A 23,960-nucleotide genomic window follows, 5' to 3' on the forward strand; every position below is an offset into this window, starting at 1 on the left:
TGTTGTGGTCAGCTTTGGAAAGTGCTTGAAGGATGGTGGAAACATGGATAGATGATGAGGTGCTGGATGTCCACACCTCATCACAGGATGTGGAGGTCGAAGGCTTGCCATATCTGTGAAGCAGGGTAGGCAGCAATCTGTGGCAGATCTATAGAGTACGTGGCTGGTGCAGTCACAAGCATGTTTTGAGCACACCATTCGGGGCTTATTGTTTATCATTAGTCTCCACAGAATATGACCACTGTGTGTTCACACGTTAGCCCAGTGACACTGTCAAGTATGACTACATTGACCACAGGATCATTGGGATTAGGCTGTACATCAGTGGATACAACTCACCTAGTAGAGTGAATCACATTTCTTGCTACACCAGCTTGGTGGTGATGTCAGGATATGCTGTCATCCAGACAAACTGCTGATTGAAACATGCACTACACCACAGATGCAAACTGGTGGGGGAAGTATTTTGCTGTAGGAGACATTCATCTGGGTTTTCAAGGGACCTGTGGTAGGAATTGAAGGTTTAATGATAGCTGTATTCTATGTGAACATTCTTGAGGACCACTTGCATCCCTTCATACTTGATGTCTTCTCCAACAGTGATGGCATCTTCCCATGTCCATGTAACAAGCCAGAATCATGTTACAGTGAGGAGCATGATAGTGAGCTCACGTTGATGTTTTGCCCACCAAATTTGCTTGATATGAACTTAATGGAACTCATCTGATATGTTAACGAGTGCCAACACCATGTCTTTAATTTACGGGAATTGCATGACCTGTGCATAGACATCAACTGCCATGTACTTCCAGAAGCCTGCCAAAGATTGTCGAATACATGCCGTATAGAGTCACTGCTGTATTGCACCCCAGTGGTGTACAACTTGCCATGAAGCAAGTAGTCACAATAATACGGCTCATCAATGTATCCAGCGTGGAAAAAAAAAGTGTCAGTAAGTTAATTATTTATGAAGTCTGTTTTTGTACATCTACAGTGTTTTGCAGAAGTCCTTGTACCTCTAGGTGAAACAGTATGTTTTATATTATTGTACTCACATATAAAAAATATGTATCTAGTGGACTGTGTGCACCACCACGCATTAACAAAGAGATCTTTGTTTCTTTATGTCCTCCTAGAAAACTTACAGAACATCTTGGGAGTTATGCTTCAAAAGCCTTCCTCTTTTGTGTAGTCTGTCATTAGTTTTACATCAGTATTGAAATGCATGTGGTTTGGCTATTTCCCATAATGAGTTGTCAGGCTTGGTAAGGTCCATGTTACATGGTGGCCATTTCAGTGGGTCTATATGTGCTAAACCACACCCAACCCAGCGACTTTGAAATTCTTCATCAAGGAACTCTTGCAGCTGAATAAAAAAGTGTGCTAAAGCTTCATCCTGCTTTCTTGTCTTCGAGTGTAGGTATTAAACCTTGAGCAAGCGCACCATTTTCTGTAACACGAATGGATATGTGACATACTTTGTATGCATGTAAATAATAGCTGTCTTTATGTCACCAAGATAAACATGTATGAGTAAAATCACTGTTTAATCTTATATAACTAAACTACGATAAAATACACTTACATAATACGAGGAAAACACTGTTTAATTTAACAATAATGAAATAAACTTTCATAACATCACTCTGTTGCCACAGACATTTGATACCCCACTATAATGACCCACACAATGCATTAAATAGTGCAGTTGCATCAGATCCTAGCCATCCACTTATTCAGCTGTTAATTATCTCATAGATAATTAGTGGGAGTGTGCTGCTAGCCCATAATCTGGATTGTCCGCAGCCCGTGGTCATGCGGTAGCGTTCGCGCTTCCCACGCCCGGGTTCCCGGGTTCGATTCCTGGCGGGGTCAGGGATTTTCTCTGCCTCGTGATGACTGGGTGTTCTGTGGTGTCCTTAAGTTAGTTAGGTTTAAGTAGTTCTAAGTTCTAGGGGACTGATGACCATAGCTGTTAAGTCCCATAGTGCTCAGAGCCATTTGAACCATAATCTGGATCATTTTCTTGAATGCAACATAAATTTTTTCTCACCCAGCTCACTTTTTATTTTATACTGCTGGTGCTCACTTGGACGTATGACAAGACAATTTATTACTGTGTTAGCTGAAGCAACAAGGAAGGAATACATATGGTGTCTTAACTGTGAAACAACAATGGAACAGGGCAAAACAGTTTTATTTGTGGCTGGCACACTTTACACATAGGCACACCTGCTTGAGAGTCAACCATGTCTGGCACATGTCCACATAATTCACAATCCACTCAAAAAAATATTGTCTGAACAGGTACCATGATGACATCTCTCCCCATATGCTAACATGAGGTGGATTCTTATCCACCTTCCCCATATGCTAACATGAGGTGGATTCTTATCCACCTTTTGCATTTAATGAAAATTTTCCAAAGGCCATAAAAGCATATTGCTCATGTGTGAACTATAGTATATCACACATTCATCAAAAAATGACACTCTCCAGCCAAACTTGGCATTTCGAAATTTTGCCAACAAATCATAGCAGGTTGCAGCTCACTGCTCCATGTCACAAATGACAATGTAAATCCTTTCATTTTCAAATCTTTTTTTAATGAGGTCATGCACTTTTCATCACAGCACTTTTAAGTTCAGCTGTGCTTTTTGTGAATGGATTTCATTGGAGTCTGCTCACTTGAATGAGTGATGGCGGCACAGGTTTCCTCTCCCTTTTTCTTGTGTGTGCTAATTGGACTGCCTAAAACTTAATCAATCAAGGTTGCTTCACAAGGGGGCCCTTGCCAAAGTGCTCTCTGAATGCACACTTTATCTCTCTCGTTTTTGCCATGTTTGTGAACGTTTGTGTGTCCTGTCTGTAAACAGTGTAACTGTGTCCACTCACATCAGTTGTGGTGTCACAACTAAAATGATGCAGTACTGAAACAAAAGTTGTGGAGTCACAACTAAAATGATGCAGTACTGAAACAAAATAATACATTTTTCACAACAATGCTTTTCTTCAAATGCAAATTTGGGGTACTGATAAAACAAATTTTAAATTCCCCAGTTGTACAAATTAGATAGTTATAGGGACTTTCTCAGTCTCTCTGTATTTCCATTTTTAGTTTCATATGCTAATGGAAAATCTAGCTTTGAAAATAAATAATGTAGTGAGTAATTACCCATAAGTAGAAGATGCAGTCGGTCATTTATAAGCAAATAAACATGAACAAGAGTGAGAACATTGCTAGCTTGCTGACAACTCCTTGTTTAAGTTGTGTACTTAGTTTCCTCATCTAGACATTTCAAAGGAACATATTTATGACAATATTAAAGATTAACAAAAAGTTAAAACTAAGTATATATTTATAATTGTATTATACCTGGTTATTCAACTGCTCTCTCTCTCTCTCTCTCTCTCTCTCTCTCTCTCTCTCTCTCTCTCTCTCTCACTATTTTATTTTGAATTTACAGTAATAATTATAAGTAATGAAATTAGACGTAAAGGAGCCTGAAAGTGGGAGGGAGAGTGGCTAATGGGTGGGAATGAGAGCAGCAGATGTATGTGACAACAGTGTGTGGCACCATAAGCTCATCCTGGCCACAAGAAGGGGAGTTGTGTACAATGCGTGAAGACACAATACAGTACATTGGGAGGAGAAAACAGATCAGAGGGAAAGAGGAGTCTTCCACAGGGGTATGACCTACATGGCAGGGGGTTCAGAGTGCCTGTGGCATAAGTTTGGACTAAGGCATTGCGTAGATGGGGTTTGTGCCAGAATATCACTTTGGGAGGGGATCCCTTTCAACACTGTGTGTATGTGTGTGTGTGGGGGGGGCTCTGTAATTCTGAAAATGAATTCATCCAGAAGCTAGCAAAGTGCCTTTCAACAACTTAGCATCTTTACTATTCAGCAAGTTGTTACCTTTACTCCATAAATTATTTACAATCCACCATGAGTGTCCATTACTGTGTGTAAGTCTTAAGTAAAAGAAGAAATTATTATGTGTAACACTCCTCTGTATTGCTTGACAGGGACAATTACTGTTGAACCAGAGGTGCGTAAGATGTTAATCACAGTTTGGTTTTAATGAGTAGCAACAGTGTGTTGTGACCTCCTCCTCTGTATAATTTCCTGAATCCATTTAACCAGGTCGAAGAAGCCTCGATTCAGATTTTTGCAGTTTCATTTTGGTGCATATTTCGTACTTCATGTAAATCTTTCTTCCATTTATTCAATTCGTGCCCCAATTTTTCTAAGTGAAACTGGTTTTGCTCGCTGCTTAAGTTTGGGTGTTTTCTCCTTTCATGGAAAAAAAAAATACCTTTCCTTTGTCACTGAAAGATATTGCTGCACATATTTTCTTTCAGCTTAGGAGGTGCTCTTGTTTTTGTTCTGGACTTTAGTTACAACAGGCATCGTTTGAACCACAGTTCATCAAATTGTCACAGTTATTTCTTGTTTCTTTTAATTTTACCACAATTTTTAACAAAATGTTGATGCCGTTCACATGAACGTCCAAGAATTTAAAGAATAAATAACATATATGTAGGTCTTCAGGAGAAATAGGTAATTTTTTATTGCGTACTTTGTTTTCTGTATTTTATTTTTGGAAAGTTGAAAACTTGGACTCCACATTACTGTGAAACTCTGGGACCTGCACAAAGACAGATGCTATTAGCAAGCATATGCCAAGAAATCACAAAGGAAGTTGATTCAGTTTTATCTTCATTGTTAACACTTGGTGATACTGCAAAGGCAACTGCTAATTATTATGAATATTAAATGAGCTACAAATTCGAGTGAACGGTGATTGTGAACAGTTGTGTCAGAAAAACTATGAGTGGAAACTGAAATTTGATGTACAAATTATGATTGTGTTGTGCTGTATTATCTGTTTAGTGATGTGTCGTCAATCAAGGATATGGTGCCCACCGTGCCACACATGCTTCATCTGTTACAGCTATTGCAGGGGAGTACATTCTCCAGCCACCTGGTGAGCTAGGAATTTCGCAAAGTTCCACATGTTTTAAAAAAATACTTCCAGTGTGTTTTAGCAGCTAAAATTTTGACATTATGTTTCTTTCAGTGTATTCTTCCTGTATAAAAAAAATTCAGGGCAGGTTTCGACATGTCAGATTAGACTATTCCCTTGTCAGAACTACTGAACATGACAACTGCATAACTACTTAAGAATGAATCAGTATTATTTGGAGCACTTTGAAGTGTGTGCATTTCATTTTTGTTAGCACTCGATAGTTGATGTAGAGAAACTGGCCCTGGAAATTTTATTTTGTTATGTTTTTAATTTTAAAAATGCCACAGAAACGACAGTAATTCGTGAAAACATTTCACCAGAACAAAGAGAGGCCACCACACTTAGTTATTTAACTGCCAGTTGGGGTTACAAGGATTTAAAACTAACGAAAAAGATTGCAGCACAAACATATTTCTGTTGTGGTACTGTCTGACAAGTTTAAAACTTGCTGTCACATGAAATACACATCAAAATTGTATGGAATTTCTGAATCTGACCTGCATCAGAAATGTGTTGGTGTATACCCAACAGATGAGGTGGGATCATTGGTTCTGAGAACTGTAGCTGATAATGCAAAGGTTGTGTGTCCACAAATGCACAGAAGGAGCCTGTCAGAATTAATAGCTAAACTAACTAAAATATGCTTGTCTGTGGCCAGCTAATGCCATGAAGGTTCCTTAATATGGCTACAGTTGATGGCTTCAGCTTCCATAGGAAATCTTGGATCAACAATTGTTATATTAGGGGCAGTCAAATGAAAACAAGTAAGCTGTTTATTATTTCAAAAGTAATCACCATAACTATTAATTCATTTACCCCTAGCAGACAAGATGGGCAGTGCCTTCATGGAAAAGTGTTTGTGGTTCCTTATGAAACTACGATTGTTTCCAGGGGTGTGCTGCTTTGTCCAAAGCAAATTGACAGTCATGAACACCTTTCCTTGGGGATCCAGAATTATGAAACTCACATGGAGAGAGATCAGGACTCTATGGAAGATGTGTAAGGGCTTGCAGCAAAGCTTCTGCAATGTAGTCAAAACAACCTTCCTAACATGTGAGTGGGCATGCATTATCCTGCAACAGATTGTTGCTAAAGTTGTTTCAACCACACGGCAGAAGCTTCACTGGAAAACTCTTACATGTCATCCATTTTTGTCCCAACCTCTCCTCATGCCATTTCCAAATGCGGGGTGTTTATAAATGAATTTGGGGTTTTAGTGCTTTATAATATTTATTTCATTAAACTTACAGTTATAAATGATATGTCAAATGAAAGAACAACTCAAACAGTTTTACCAAGAACCTTATAAATGTTCAATGTGAGCACCATTTGTTGCACGCCACACGTTCACTGTACCCAAATGCTTGATAGGCCGCAAGGGGCCCAATGACAGGGCTTGCTTTGCGTGGTCTCCATGTTCACCCGACCTAACGCCATGCGATTTTTTCCATTGGAGCTTCATCAAGGATCGTATGTATGGGCCTCTGCTACCAGCAGACCTCCATGAATTAAGAAACCAGATAAGCAGCTGTTGCTACAATCACTGAAGTCACACTTATCAACGTTTGGGAAGAACCCGGCTATAGACTTGATGTGTGCCGTGTGACAATTGGTACTCGCATTGAACATTTATAAGGTTCTTGGTAAAAGTGTTGGAGTTGTTCAAACACCCTGTATTTGGTGCCCTGAAGAAAGACATTTGTAGCCATTGATTTGCTTCAGACAGAGAGGTGGATGCCTGAGTACAATCAAGATTCTACAGGCAACCACAAACATCTTTCCTTGAAAGCATCGACTGTCCTGTCTCACAGTGGGATTAATGTACCAGGCAATTATAATTAAAGTGCAGCTACGCACAGAAGTTCAGTGTCGGCTGTGGTGATTGTATAGCAGTGAAACTTGGTAGATATGCTTGTGTGTTAATGTGGAACCGATTTAAGCTGGAAAAGAAAATTAGTTCCAGTTTTGCCCAACAGGTGGAAATATAGTGCTGTTCACTATTTGTATGACATCCAAGATGGGGTGTCCGCCTCGGGGGGCAATTTCGTGGGGAGGGGGGGGGGGGGGAATTCATATTCTTGAGGGAAAAACCTGGAACCTGGTTTCACAAAGCGCCTAGCATCCAGCGCACATTGGTCTGTCGATTATTCATGTGATTCTGAAACGCATCCCTGTTGATTTTTTAAATATTTTTGAATGCTTGTATAGTATACGTAATGTCTCTCAGAGGAATCCCGGTCGCATCTACAAATAAACTTTCCTGCAGTCAAAAGGGGATGGAGTATACGAGATGAGCGGAAGAAAGCCTAATGGGTGAATACCAATCACTGTATGTTATGTGGTTGTTTGGGTTTGCAAACGATCAGCTTTTTTATAATTACTAGTAAAATCCATAGACTCAGACTACCAGAGTAGCAACAAACGAGAAACAGGAATAACTGATAAGAAAGATTACATATTATCTTCTCGGTGTATCCAAGAAAATGAAATTTTGACAGAAAAGTTTTGGCCAGATCGCCACACTAGTAAGGGCCAGTTGTACAGTCCCCAGCTAGTTGCCGCGTAAGTTCAATACTGGGAGTAGCACGGAAAATGCGTTATATGAACATGTAATAACGCCTAACCATAGAATAAATGCAGGATAACTAAACTGGTGATTGTTGCAGAGAATGAGTCTTGACACTGGCAGGAATATTTTCATAATTAGTGTTGGGTTGTTTTTGGGGAAGGAGTCCAAACAGCGAGGTCATCGGTCTTATCGGATTAGGGAAGGATGGGGAAGAAAGTTGGCCATGCCCTTTCAAAGGAACCATCCCAGTATTAGCCTGGAACGATTTAGGGAAATCACAGAAAACCTAAATCAGGATGGCTGGATGCAGGATTGAACTGTCATCCTCCCACATGCGAGTCCAGTGTGCTAACCACTGCACCACCTCGCTCGGTTCAGAATTAGTCATGACAAGATTGTTTGTTAGAACAAGGAAGGAGAAAAAACGGGGACATCACACAAATTATGGAAGAATGTGATGATTCCAAATTTATACAAAAATTTCGTACTACTACTTTTTGCTCTCATGCTTGAGAAGCTGGAGCGTATGAATGAAATGTGAAACTATTTCCTAACATAAAGCTTTTTGGTTTTGTTAGGCCTATAGGCATTTGATATTGGCATTTTGTGAATTATATTCTGTCGTGCTACAAAAATGACCATTTTTTGCCAAAACAGTCTCATTTATTTGGTTTGTGTTACAATCGCTGCAATATTAGACAGGCCTATTTCATTTCATCTAGCAGACAGTGACAAAATATACATAATCAGATCGAGAAATCACTCCAGTATTGGATACTATTTGTATTAACAGCTTTCTCAGTATTAGACAAAGACATTTGGATTTTTCATATAGCAAAAAGTTTGATGAACTTTGGTGAGGTAATAGATCATTTCACAGAAAAGAAAGCACGCCATGTAAAGCTGTAGCAATATTAGAGAGAAAAAAAATGCTTGTATCTTATACTTAATTTTGTCACACAAAACAGCAAGTTATTAGCTAATAGGCAATAAAGAGCGCAGATTTTCTGAAGAGTTCCAGTTCTCCCGGTTACAAATAATCCCATCCAGTATTAATTGCGAGTTTTGTAAGAGGGGCGTGATGTAAAATCGGCTGACTGGGAGCAGGAGAGGCACCACAGGACATTTTAATTTCCACTGTCGTGAATATAGTTTGATGGCACCCATTACAAAATATACATGTTTGAACTCCACAGAGCGAAATACAGTGACATGCAATACAAAAATGTTGTGTGAAGAGGCGTGGCGCTGCACTTTGGCACACTTAAGACTGAATAACATGTTTTTCATTTCCTCAGACTTATATGTTTTATGTATCAGACTGTTCAGAAAGATGTGCGCTACAAAATGAACTTTTTTTATAAAGTTAATTTTTTAAATTTTTGGCATCCTATCTCCAACGCTTGGGTGAGAGGGAAGGGGGGGGGGGGGTTTCGGAAATATTGTAGATCTGGGGCAGATGTGCAGAGCAGTCTGAGTTGTAGTGGGTAGTGTCCACATGACCCGTGTTTACGTTTAGTAATTTTGCTGTTTCCTCTTTGTTTACTGCTCTCACGTGAAATAAAAACAAAATGGATTTCTGTGGTTGGGAGCTATCAAGTGAATTAAAATACATTCATATAATTATGGAGGGCTAAAATGTTATTAGTTTCAGATCTTATTTTATTTCTACCTTTCTGACAGACAAGCATTAATCTCCTTGCAGGACAATGAAGTTATTTTTCTCGGTTTGCTAAAGAAATTTGGCTTTTTTTATTTTTCCACCGAGGCAGTCAATTTATTTGAAATGAAATGTTTTATTCCACACTGTTGGCTAGTTTCAACTGTTCGCTGCATTTCAAATGCTTGTTTTCATCTTATAGCATGAATGGCAGTATGCCATAATAAAGAACTAAATTTTATATAATACAGTACTGGTGTTCTAAGAAAATTTACATCCCGAAAACCACACTGAAAAGCTTAACATCAAGTCGAGGCTTACTTCATTGGGAATCTGAACATACGAATGTGCACATTAAGCTGAATTATGCATTTTACTATGCATGCTAGAAGATGCAGTTTTAATTGGTGATGATGGTTTTTCATTAACATCAATAATTATTAACATTAACAGTAATGATTATTAATATTAACAGCAATAATTATTCAAAGCAGGCCGCATTAAGAAGAGAATGGTTTGCAAACAACCGTTTTGAAGACAGATCTGTAGAGTGGCAATATTGCAAAATTGAAACGTATGTGAATGGGGAGCACTGCTGTGGCGTTTAAAATAGATGAATACTGGATAAAGAATGCAGCTTCTTGATTTGTGTACCCTTTCCTCCTGTCAACAATATTCCTTAAAAAAGAGTTGACCAACTCGAAATGGGATTTTAGTCTTATAGACGAGAGTATTTCCACAGCTAGAATTGTACTTGCTTGTATTTTTCGTAATTATGTTGTATACGTGTTCCTAATACAATAAATTTTGCCCTGCAGCTCTGATATTGTCAAACCATCTATCTTCTGATTGGCAGTGATGCTCTGAGGAGCAGCAATATGTTGCTTATTTTTGTAATCAGCATCACTGAAATCCCACAAACACTGCCGCACGGTCTATGGCACCTTGCCACGGTTCGTGCGGCTCACCCCAGGTTCGAGTCCTCCCTCAGACATGGGAGTGTGGGTGTTGTCCTTAGTGTAAGTCAGTTTAAGTTAGATTAAATTAGTGTGTAAGCCTAGGGACCAATGACCTCAGCAGTTTGGTCCCATAGAACCTTCCTACAAATTTCCAATTTCCACAAACACCTAAGCAAAGCATGGATATCCAAAAAGCGAACAGTATTCTCTGTTCCCCACTTCATATTTCGAAGTTTGTCCACACACTATGAACACACATAACCTCAAAACTCTTACAACTAGTGTTGCCAAAGTTGGAACACACTGAAAGCTTTTAGTTTCACCAACAAGTTGGGCAAATTTGCGACACACATTTACAGTCGCCGGTAGCGCAGTTGCCTGCAACCTCATGTCGTCATGTAAACTAGGCTTTACTTTCCAAGCAAATTTCCTTTTATCCAAGATGAACTGTGTGTGTGAGTATGTACGATGATTTTCGTAAATCACAGAGCGTTGACTCTCATTTAAAAATCAACCCTTTGAAGACGAGCCATTTAGAAGAATTTCAAGCCCAGATCAGACATTAATGTCATTATTAAACATTTTACAGGCACATTTGTGTGATGTATCTTGAAGTGTAACGCGCGCAAAAAAGATCAACAATATATGTGAAAGTGTAGCTTCTATTGCAGCTTATTAATCTATAGGTAGTGGAGAGCGGTCGTGGTAATAAATAATAGCTCGCACTCCTGTCACTTACTATGAATACTATTATTCTTGCAGAGTATACACAATACATGTAGCGTAGGGTGTGTACTACAGAGAACTTATCTGGCAAAGGTACAGTTCTCGCTGCAGTAGGGTAGTGGTATTATTGCGGGGTGAGCCAGTGGTTCTACATCCCCACAAATCTTCGAGATCAATATTATATGTAAAAGCTTTGCTTCTTCTTGTAACAACACTATGTATATTCATTTAAACCATTAACTTTTCCTATTTGTATGTTCGCGCTACTTAACAGTGATGTTGTTATTGGCTGACTACATCACGTGTCCTATACTGTGAATTTCCGCTGTCATTGGCTGCCGAGCTAACATGACATGAGCTGTGCCTGGTTTACAAAAGCGCATCACAATCTTGACTTCTATGCTTTGGAAAGTAACATGCGGTGTTTGGTGGAATTCGCATTTATACTTTCGTAATACGAAAATATGTAGTGTACATGTTGCTGCACATCAAAGATCTTTCCAGAACATGTTTCTTTCCCCCTTAGTTTCGTTTTCTAAAGTGACGAGTAATTCTACGCCGGTGTATAAAACCAGAGCCATTCAAAGGATTTATAACTTTTACAGTTCCGAGGGAAAGTATACTGTCCCTTAACATGGAACAACTGTATTTTCACACGGGAGAAAATGTATTTTTAAGCGGGAAATCCAGGAAAAACCCGGGAATTTTTTTCCCTTGTCCATGTATAGACCCTGTCTACAGAGTGCAGTGAATACACAGAATTACTGAATTCAGGATACTGTAAACCATGCACTGTGCATGAAGAGCCATTGCACTCACTTTATGTGACTGTGTATATTGGGTTCACAAGCACCTTTATTATAGTTCACTTCTTTGAAGAGAACACACCCAGGGGGCTGTCAGGTGTACCATGATGTTTGCACGTTATTGAAACATTTGTGTTCAGCATGTGATTCCTGCTTTGGAAGAGTGCAGCTCTGTGGAAACCACTGTTTTCTTGCATGATGGGCAACATCCTGTGAAAGATTTGCTTAATGCAATCTTCCACGAAAGTGTTATTTCTAGAGGTTTTCCAGTCATGGCCTGCAAGATCACCTGATCTGAATCCACGTGACTTTTAGTTGTGGGTATATCTAATAGAACATGTTTACTGTGGACACGTTCAGTCTCTACCTGAACTGAATCCCAGTACATGTGAACATGTTACTCAGATTCCCCTGTAACTGCTATGAGCAACTACTGATCACATTGTCTTATGGGATACAGCATCTGGTCGACATCTCCAGTGCTCATATTGAACAAATTGTGTAGGTGGCAGTTAACAATAAAATCAACTTACAGCTTTCTCAGTTGATTGACCTTGTCTGTCCACAGCCTCTTACTGTTCCATGATGTGTGGAAGCATTTGTATACTTCTTCCTTACATCCACAGCACTAGATTTGCACCTGGTGGCTAAAATTGGAATTGATTTGTTTTCCAGTGTAAATGGGTTCCACATTAATACATTATATCATCTACCAAGTTTCGCTGCCCTATGATAATTACAGCCCACACTGGATTCCTGTGAGTAGCTGAACTTTAATTACAACCACCTCGTATTAACAGTCACGGCATTTATTGTTGGAATAATAAACAGTTTATTTACTTTTTTCCATCTGTCTTATCTTCATTTGAGGCCCCCTTATATTAAGAAAGTTACTGTTGTTTGGAAGAAAGTGAATTTTGCTAAATGTGCCGTTAATAAATTTTATGTTCCACTCCAACTTACATTTCATTTTTTTAGATTAACATTGATATGTATGTCAAACATTACCTGCCCAGAGATTAGCACATTGCTTTCGTAATTCAAATCCACCTTGTGGTGCCAGACAGCCTGGATCGGTTTTTTTAGGCAGTTTGTCATATTTGGCTAGGTGAATACCACAGTTACATGATTCACAAACAAGGTGCAGTATAAAGGTTAGGAAGAAATGGTGGTGGTGGTGGTGGTGGTAGCAGCAGTAGTAGTAATATGTAAACGTTATAGATAACTGAAGCTATTGCAGCTACACATTTTCATGTTCTTGTATTGGCACAGATATATTATGGTAGTCCACCTTCATCAATATGTTACAGTGTCCTTTACGGTATCTTTGCTGCAATTGTTCAGCAAAATCTTTTTCCTCATATAACTCCATAGATTTCTGTATTGCTGCATTTTAGTGAGTGATCATTTGTAGGAGGGGGCATCATACCCTGACACTTCTAGAACCAATATTATTACGCTTTGGGTGCTTGTACTACTGGCCAGTAAATGAGACAGTGAAGAGGAAACTATATTGTCATTGCAATAATCTGATACTATGTGTTTCTGATTCACAGCAGTTTCACCATTTACTGATGTTACTTCATATGTATACTAATCTTGTCCTGTTCATAAATCCATTTTCAAATGGCCATTTTGTTTTTATATAACGGTATTCATAATATTCGTATTTGTGGTGTTAATGTCAAAGTCTAATAGCTTAAACCTTTCCTATTTTGTGCAATCCATTCTGCTTTATATTGTTGTTAAAGAAAAAGAAGTCATTGATCACTGTGTCGGAGTGTTAGAGCAGGTGGTGTTAAATTTCTTACAGGGTTGAAAAATAATTTGTTGAAGCAAGAGGGAAGTGCAATCAAAAGGATAACTCAAACACTTTTTGTGATTATTCTCAACATTTTGTACTTCAGCAGTATCATTTTTAGATTTGTCATCTGATCAAGGTAATTCTGTACTGCAGTAGTAGGTACATATTTTTCATAGTCTGGGTACAGAAACAATGGAACAGCTATATTTCTCATTGACGAGTATATCATTCCCTTTGATAGCAAGGAGATTGAAATTTTACATTTTGTTTTATTATTATTATTATTATTATTATTATTATTATTATGGTTAAATCCCCAATGTATTTCCAGGCCACTGAAAAAATGGTTTTTGTTACACAAGCAATATAGGTTTTTGTTATGCTTTTTTGACAGTTTGACTGTGTGAATATGTGTTATCAAGTGTGTAAGAACTATAAAGAAAGTAAGGCTACAGGTGTTCTTATGAACAGTTTATTTTCCACAAACAGTTATGCCAGTAATGGTGTTCATTGCTTTTCAATGTAGTTTGATACTGGTATGACACATTTGTTGCACCGGCATCACATTTTGCATAAGGAAATTCTGTCTCATTATCCATACACTGTCTACATTCTGAATGTCCATATTCAGCGAAAGTGTCCAGCTAAATGCTTGTTCAATTGTCTGTGGAGATGTACTTGAAAATCACTGGGTGGTCTGGACAGTAATGTGCTTCCTCAGTACACCCAAAACAGAACCATCCTCCCTTCAAGTCTGACCTAGCAACTAGCAACTTCCATCATTTAAAATCATTATTACCAGTCCGTGCTACAGTACATCAGAAAAATTGGTTGTGGGATAAAATCAGCCCATAAGAGCTCTTTCTGCCTTATTCAAATCAGCAATTTATTAACTGTGTGAATACCACTTGTATATTACTCCTCCTTTCTAATTTTAGATAATTTACATGTTTTCTGAATTGCATTCATTTCTTTTTACTCTTTATTAGGATACAAATGTTCTTGGCTTCAAAGGTCCAAGGAAAATGACAGTTATATTGCCGGGGATGACTCAAGAGCACAAGAGGGTACAAATCTGCCCTCAAGATGAACATGAAGGTTTGCTGGGTAAGATAATTTTTATACGTTCTTGTACAGCTTGAATCTCAGGAAAGATCAAACTAACTCATAACTCAATACTGGTCTGTGAATTTAGAGTGCTGGCGAAATAAAAATATGGATAATCTCATAGAGCTTCATAATAAAACACCAGTATGGAATGATGACACACAGTCATATGTGCTGAACTTCCATGGGAGAGTCACTCAGGCATCAGTAAAAAATTTCCAGATTGTTCATGACAGTGATGGTATGTATGTTATATAACAATACATTTTTCCTGCTTGTCTTGTTCATATTTTTTAAAGAAATGTTTTAAGTTGATTTGAAATACAATTTTCTTTTTACATATAGTTTCAGATTTTGAAATATATTTTTCTGTATAGAAGTAAGTATTTGGCTTTTCAGCTTGTAATTTTACCCTCCCAGACATCACTAGTAAATTTTCAGTCTCTTTGTTGGTTTCAAAAGCTTCGAGAGATGTAAGATACACACAAAAAAAAAATTTTAGTTATCTTCATTTTCTTGTTGGCTGCAGTACATATAGGAGTAGATTCTTGAGGCTGCAATTTTGACTTTGTGGGTTCCAGTTGACACAATAATTGATGAAGTACTTTCTGTTTCCGTGACTTTCTTATTTTATCCCGTTCTTCTATATCACACTGACTTGACAATCTCCATTTTCATAAAACCAAAAATTATATTATTATTGTCAAAATTAAAGACACATCCGTTTCCATCAGAAGCATGCCCACTACTCCCAACATTCTGCGGTACTCACAATATTCCAAAGAGTTTACAGATCAAAAGAGTTTACAAACTTTCTTGACAAAAGAAGACTTTTCACTAAATTATATCACAATTTTATAAATGAGTCCAGAAATAAATTTGATAAATATCGTCAGATTGTGCAATTAATAATAGGAATTTTACGTAGGCCAGATATTTCGTAATTTCAAATATTTCTAAAAGAAAAGTAATTTTAACTGTAAAAATAGAGCTAGAACATCGATTGAAACAAATTAATTGCGTTTTATACATCTTAGTCTGAAATATAATACATCATATACAAAATTATATGAAATTCTAATAGTGAAACAGCTGAGATAATTTTAACCAATACAAGATACAAAAATATTCCTGGTATCAGCTATTTCTATAAAAAAATAAAAAAGTAATGTTAGAGGAGGGTGTCCCATTACAAGCTGAGGCACAAAATATAATTAAATTTAAGAAAAAGCCCTTTATTTTCATTGTGGCAAACCTGATATGTTAGAATAATTTAAATTTTATTCTTTATTAGCCTTCTCGCCAAATGTATACATTATTACTGCTCCCATTGCCAGTAATGTTTCATTTATATTTTCAGTTGATTACATAGTAATGCAGTTTGGTCGTATTTCCGAAGATGTCTTCACGATGGATTACCGATATCCTATGTGTGCACTACAAGCGTTTGCTATTGCTTTAAGCAGTTTTGATAGCAAGTTAGCGTGTGAGTGACAGTTTAGAAGCAAGCAAAGTTTTATGATAATCGTACATTATCAAACAATGGAACCCGAAGATATGAAGATGAATATGCTGTAGCAGTATGCAGGAAAGAATATTACTTCTTAAATCCACGTGATTGCATTTTTACAATTTGCAGTACCAGTCATCACAAGATAGACACTGTTGTATGTGCCACGTGTGTGGCTGGAGCACGCACAATCATTGTACACTTTGAGTAGAACTGCTAGTTTGTCTTTTTTAATGTATGTGTGCTGTGTGGAGATAACAGTATTTATATTTCATACGTATGTGACCTTTAAGATGACGGTTTCTAGTCCTAAGCAAAACATGATACAATTTATATTTTTTTAATGGTATTTTAATGACATATGAAGACTTGATTTATGTCACAGTTCATAATATTTGTGTATAATTTGGCATGCAGTTGCTTGTCAGTCTGCAGCAAAGTTAAGTATAAAGTTGCACATGTCAGAAAAGTCTTTCAATATTTTACCTCTCATAAGAAAATAATGCCATTGCATGACAGGCCTAAATATAACGAATCTTTGTCACATCTGATTTTAATTTTAAATTGCATTGTTAATATTTTCTCAAAGCAATACGCACTATTTTAATGACACTTTTGTCATGTTGTCACCTTGTGAATCTCTCGAGAGTATACTTGTTGCTATGTGATTGTCTGTTGTGTGTGTGTTAGACATAGGCCTATTGATTTAATAATGTGCTGAAGCACTATATTTCATAACTAATGGAATTTAAATGGCCCCCATGATATATGATTCTGTCTTAAGCATCTGTGTTTTAAAGAATTCAAATCTTGTTGTTTATAATATGCACTTATATTGCTCACTGTACATATTGTCATATTTCATGCGTACTTTCATAAGTAGGTTTTTAGTGATCTATCAGTGTATATATGACACAATTGTTCATTGTTGTTATTTTTTTACATTTCAAGTGGTGTAATCTCTCTGTTACAACATTTATACATCACTCTTGCATTTATATACAGTACCACCTTTTTTATTATTTTTCTGCATTTGGCACTAGGGAGTTTATGCCCATAAGTGAGATACGACTTATTCTGTTTATTTTTCTATTATTCTGGTCAGAAGATGTAATGTATGCTGTGTCTTTAGCTGTAAATTAACTTTATTATCAAACATATATCTACACATATTAAGCAAGCACTCATTTGTCTATTCTTTTCCCTGACAGGTGAAACCTCTGATAATACTGCCCTCATAATATAATTTTATCCAGGATGCCTATCTTTGTTGTAATAATTCATAAACCATAACCATTCTAGTTGTTGTGTTAAATTTTATTTACAGGCATGGGGAATTGTTCTTAAATGTAATAACTTGTAAGGATCAGTAATTTATCCATGGCTCACCATACTTAATTGTGAAAAAAGAACTGTAATTTACTTCATTTGTAAAAAAATGTCTGTAAAGCCAGTGTGTGTGAAGTTTTCTGAGATACTGGCATGGATAAGTGAATTCCTGTTATTTGATTAGTTTCTTTAAGACTGTACATCATTTCCATATTGCCATAGTTTGCTGCCATTTAATACAATTAATGCTTCTAAAGTTTTATTATTTGTACAGTACAGAAAATTTGTGTATTTGGTGATAAAATATGAAACATTGACTTTGTGAAAAAGTGCTTGGTACCACAAAGGCTGTATGTCTTCATGATTGTTTCTTTCTCTGATAGATTCTGAGAAATATCCTTTCAAGGTGTGGGAATGGGTGTTGGAAAAATTTACACTTGATACTCATAGTAGTCCCCATTTGTTTTGCACTTATAAATACTTATATGACCATCAACTTGTTACAGTGAGAAACACAACTAGATAAAGAAAACACTTGTATTTTAGTGATGAGAAACATGCAAATGATTCGTCCAGATACCTACGTTTTTAGGTAGCTACAAAATTATGACAGGGTTAATACCTTTTTTATATACCTTTATTTTTATGTACTGCTGACTTTATAATTGTAATTGGTGTCACCATCATTGTCAAAACTGCCATGGAAATCATCAACGTTGCTATTTTTGTTGGCTTCAGGCTAAATTCCACACTACATCTGTAAATTATATCCTTCCCAACAAGGTAGTTTGATCTCTCCTCTTTGTTGACCTGGGCTAACTGTAACACTTTGTGATCTCCGTACAGAATATCATCAAAGACTGAATCTACTTTAATTACTATTACAATAACACTCTTGATAGGTGTATCACTCATTTTTTTTTGTTTCCCTTTTTTCCACATTATGTGAACTTCTTACGCTGTATTGGCTAGTTATAAAATCTGTGTCATAAAACATTAAAAGGTACAAGCAAGTGCTGCTCTCAAGCTATGAGCGCATGACCTCAAATTTCCAACAATTCTTTGTCTCTGCATACTAAATTAATTTGTAATAACTAGTTTTTATGTTCTTAACTGTAACATTGTCTGTATTTTTGTATATGCCATTCAATCTCTGTTCATTGGCCCTCCATTTTCTTATTCACTGGCATTCCCTTCATCACCAGCCCTTCAGAGGTGTATCATATCCCTTAAGATGAGTTGTAGATATAGTATGGTATAATATTTCAGTATGCTAGCATTACTGCCTTTGGATCACGGGGTCCCGGGTTTGATTCCTGGCCAGGTTGGGGATTTTCTCTGCCCGAGGACTGGATGTTTGTGTTGTCATCATCATCATCATCATCATCATCATCTTTCACAGTGGCTGGACTGGGACTGTGTGAAAATTGGGTCTTTGTATGGGCGCTGATGACCGCGCAATTGAGCACCTCACAAACCAATCATCATCACAATCAGTATTTCAGCATGTGCTTGATGTTGGATACTCCATCAAATAATGCTACAGAAATATTTGGATTTACCAGTGCATGCATCATAAATAAGTCTTTACTCTATAACTCTTGCCTCTTGACCGGTGAGTTTGTAGTTCATGACATGAAAGTGGTGGTCACAAATGTCAGCCTGATTCTTGAAAATGTACTCTTTCAGTCAGCTGTAAGTCTAAATAATACTGGAATGTAAACACCCCCCACCCCCACCCCCCTTGGACAGATCTTTCATTTAATACTTTGAACTGACAATAACACCCCTTATCATGAGCCAAAAAATATATAACATCAAAAACAAAAGTTACTTCATATATATGTACATTTAAACAATTTGAGATAATGGACATAGTAGCTGCCTGCTTTTCTCCAGCATCTTTCCACTTTGCCCTCCCTTCCTCTGTTGGAAATTTTGTGTGTGTGTGTGTGTGTGTGTGTGTGTGTGTGTGTGTGTGTGTGTGTGTGCGCATGTGAGCGTGTGCGCGCGTGCGTGCCACTATCTGGTGTGGCAAGAAAAAGAGTAACCCTCCATAAACACTAGTGGGATATAATAATGCACAGCACATTTGGTTTCTGTCTCTCCCACCCCCTCCTTATTTTCTAGCTTTCTTCTTTTTCTTACTGCTGTATCTTTTGTTGATTTTCTCTGACTTCATATTTGTGTGTCCTACGTAGTTACTCATAGTATGTTCATGTGTTATCCTTCTTTACCTCTTATCTTCATCTCCCCTGCATCACACTTTTCACCACTCCGATTTTAAACTGTCTTCAGTTTAATTCCTGTATTCCACATATTGACAAGATATTGTAAATAGGATTGTCTGGTTTCTTTTTATCCTATAGTTCTTCATTTTTGTCACTTTACTCTTCATTATTTTTCTTCTGTACCTGGCAAAAATGTGGAACAATTGAGACTCAAAACTGCAGTTCAGCCTTTTTTATCCCTCTGTTTGGTAAATATTGTGTGTGGTTCGTTTTTTCTTTTCACTGTGGCATTTGTGTATTAAAGACTGTTTAGTCCGTGTCAGTGTTGAATTAGAAAGTGTTTAAAACGTTATTTCCATCTTATTCATTAGATCTACTGCATCTGATGTGGTACCCACCTACTTTGAGTTTAAACTACTACTCATTCTATCTTTTTTTGTTTTCTCACTTCTCCATCTTCCATGTTCTTGTTATTGTCACTCTTCCACATTTATTTATCAATTTAACTTCTCCTTTCTTAGGCTCACATTACAGTGTCAGAATTCTTTGACAAAGCATGTATAAAAGCTAGGGCCTCTCCCTGACTTTATAAAAGATATGATGAAAGTACCCCAATGTATCGTAAAGTATTTTGTGAAATATCTTTTGTAAAAGTTAATTGGCAGAGTTCTTTTACAGTGGAATAGGTGCTTTACACTTGTAGTGTGTGCACAATTATCATTTTTTAGTTGTTGATTGCACACTACGTCGTGTCTAAATTTTTGTTTTCACAACTTTTAAGTTGCTTTTATTTCATCACTGTTTTCCTCTTTCATTTCATGCAGCTTTGCTGTTTAATTCAAAAGATGTCTCTTTTTTTTCCCAATCCTTTCCTATCTCTTTGCAAATGAAGGACACTTGCTAAGGAAAAGTGTCTTCTGTTTGTAAAATTAAGCATCCTGGAATATCCTGGCTATTCACATTTCCCAGAATGTGTACATGGACACACATGCACATGCACAGTGGAGTGAGTCATTACTATATCTAAACGTGCCATTAAACTATATGCACAGCTGGGAGCTGTTGGTGAAGTTGAGGAGTCTGGATCTCAGTAAGAAATAAGCTTGTTGCCTAATGCGCAGAATTTTCCCTGTGCAGCCACTGACAACATCATTACTTAAAAATTAGAAAATAATACTCAAACTGGTTCGAGCTCTCTTTTAATTTGAGGTTCTAATTCACTGTCATGTTCAAGTGAGGAGTAATGTGCCGGAATTAATATTTCAATTTATTATTTTGTTAGAATAGCTTTCACAGTGCACTTGCAGTTTGATTTGTATTTCTTTTGTTTAATGTACAAATTGGTGTTTTCTAGGTGTTCAACAAAAAGTCCCAACAATATATTTCCAAAAACATTTAACTGTAGATTAGTCCACCCTACACTCATTTTATTTGCATTAGCAATGCACTTATGCTTTGCTATTAAAATCGGGTTAGCTAGCAAATTGTAGGGTTGTTCCTCTTGGATTAAATGTCTATAGCCATATCTGGCACCTTGATGCTTTTGGTTATGTGAATTATGAACATTGAGAATATACAAAATTGTAATATGTCATCAAAAGGACAACCTGTCAGGCTTTCTGTGATGTGCTATTGTTATCATTGCAAAAACCTGAAATCTCTGTTTCCAATTTCCTGTCCAGATGCTGTCATTATTTTGCATTACTATCAAATAGTGAGGTTGCTTGTCATTTGTAATGGCTTGCGTATTTAATCATTACTATTACAGTAAGACAAAACTATTCTCATGATCACAATTCGCCTCATTCCTCCCTATTATTCAGAAATACTGCCACATTAATGTATTGCTATTTTATTTTATGTGTGTGTTAAACATACATCAATAAAGTGTGAAAAGCAGAGAAATAGTGAGGCCTGGGTACACATTGTGTACATTTTATGTTACATAAAATAGGAGTATTACATTAGAGCTGAAATACTCGATATTTAAAACTGCTGCAGGTTTCAGTAATAGAGAAAAAAGAATGACTTGCTGGAATTTTAAGAAATCATGTTGATGTGATCTGGTATGGTGCTCGAGAGCCTCATCAATATTTATTGCATCAGAAAAAAATGCAAATAAGTAACTGTTGGTACATTCCCTTATCTTTTTTAAACTCTTTTATATACATATAATCATTTAAGTGAATTTGCTGGAACCCTTGCTCTCTCATCCTATTTAGCAACTGTGATCACTGTGCCATAGTTTCCCCCCCTATTTATGTCACATGGTAACTTTGTTTTATCTGATAATATCTGCAAATGTGTTTATTTTGTAGATCAACATTTTCATTGGCTTTAAGTGTTAGCAGACCATTATTCTCCAGGGTAACTTTCATAAGGTAATAATCAAATGCCTCTAATGAACATAATTCTTATACTGTGCGATATCAAGAAGATGTTTTACTTTAAATAATAAAGTTGTATCGTTGAGCAAACTGTTGACTTTTGCTTATCTGCAAGCTACTAGAACAGTATGTTTTGGAAAATCACATTCATAAGATGTGACACCAGAAACTGTTTTCTGGTGTCTTATGAAACAACCTGTGATATATTTGGGTCATATCACAGAAAATACTGTAGCAAGCAGTGGAAAAGTCAATGAATCAAATATCCTTTGTGAAATTTGTGCATTGCTAGCATCTTGTGTTACTTGAATAATTACTTTTTCCAAAACCAAATTTGCTGTTATCTTATCAGTAGATAACTCAGCCAATTCCTGTTGACTGTCATTTTAAATGTTGACCCAACAGAGACTGCCTGACACACATTTTCTCCTTATTCTCTCATATTCTATTATTACAAGTTTTGGAAAAATTTACATATATTGAATCATTAAAGATTGTCTGTAGCTTGAGGACTAGTTCAGCAGTATGAACTGTGATAAAAGTAAAATTCCTGTTTGAAAATATGCAAAAATGTTGGATAATGTTGTAACCGATGTATATACTTTTCAGTTATGAACTGCATTTATTGATAGTTTATGTAATTTAATTACAATTGAAAAATGCACTATTTTTTTATTGATACACTTCCATGGAGAGATGATGTTGGTACCATATATATGCAGTGAATTTGCATATTTTGCATCATGATTTTAAAAATTGCATTGAGCATGGCACTGATTTGTGCATCAGAGTGTAATCTGAATATTTTTTATATGGAGATACCTTGTACTGTTATAAAAATTTAGCTATTTGCTTTTAATATTGACCTTGTAAGGTGCTAATTAATTTATTGACTTTCACTGTATTCAAAATGCATTGTTTTAAGCACAGATTGAGTTGTGCCTGTTTGAGCACACAAAAAAATTCGTGTATAACATTGAATAAAAGACACCATTCTAAAGTTAATATTGTTTTCTCTTCTCCTTTTGTGTCATTTGACACTGCATCTGTTGAACAAATGTTAGTTCTCAAATAATATATTAGCTGTCAGATAAGCAGTCTTACTGAAAATGTGCCAGTCTTTACATGTATATTGACACAGGATGCCTAATAGTGAATATTTATTGTCAAGCTAGAATCAAGAGTACATGTCCATCAGCATCTTATACATACTGTTTTCTTAGCACATGCCAACTATGCCAATCTGGCGAGAAATAAATAAAAATATTCATTATTAGGCAGCTCATTTCAATGTATGTACATATAAAAATGACATTTACAGTATTTGCAAGCTGCAGAACATGACAACTACAAGACAAGGGAATTGTAATTACAGCGATAATGCATGAAGAAATAATGAAAAGGGGAAAATCCCTAGTTTTCTCTTCCATTGGTGATTTTCCATTTTTTGTTATTGCTCTTGTTCTATAAATCAATCTAAAATTTGTTGCAGTACACAGAAACCGTGAAGATATTTGTAGTCATGTTGTGAAATGTCAATTGTTGTTTTTCATACATTTCTAAGTATTGCTTGTACCCTACCCTACAACAGGTGGTGTGTGGTTTGCCACATAATGTTTGGTACGACATTAAGTGTGAAATATATTCATATACACATGTGTGTGAATGAGGATTATTTAGATTCTACAGATTCTTATCTTGGGAGGGTACAAGTAACATCAGGGAACCTCAGATTAAAAGGTGGGACACTATAAAATAGTAAGATACCAGCAATCTACTCTCAGACGAAAGGAAAAGCAGTCAAGACCATGATTTGAAAGCTGGTGAAAACTATGCTGC

The 23,960-nt window shown here is 36.6% G+C and overlaps 1 protein-coding gene across 1 annotated transcript in view; it reads left to right on the top strand.

Annotated features, from left to right (window-relative positions):
- Positions 1-23,106, top strand: part of LOC126412431 (protein king tubby) — a 67,050-nt gene extending 43,944 nt beyond the window's left edge. Inside the window, exons 7-9 of the mRNA XM_050082025.1 lie at positions 14,547-14,664; positions 14,753-14,905; positions 16,025-23,106. Of these exons, the coding sequence (XP_049937982.1) occupies positions 14,547-14,664; positions 14,753-14,905; positions 16,025-16,158 (405 nt within the window). The 3' untranslated portion in view covers positions 16,159-23,106. The remainder of the gene's footprint in view (positions 1-14,546; positions 14,665-14,752; positions 14,906-16,024) is intronic.
- The last annotated feature ends 854 nt before the right edge of the window (positions 23,107-23,960 follow it).

This window comes from Schistocerca serialis, chromosome 7 (assembly GCF_023864345.2).
Source record: "Schistocerca serialis cubense isolate TAMUIC-IGC-003099 chromosome 7, iqSchSeri2.2, whole genome shotgun sequence".
Classification (NCBI taxonomy): Eukaryota; Metazoa; Arthropoda; class Insecta; order Orthoptera; family Acrididae; genus Schistocerca; species Schistocerca serialis.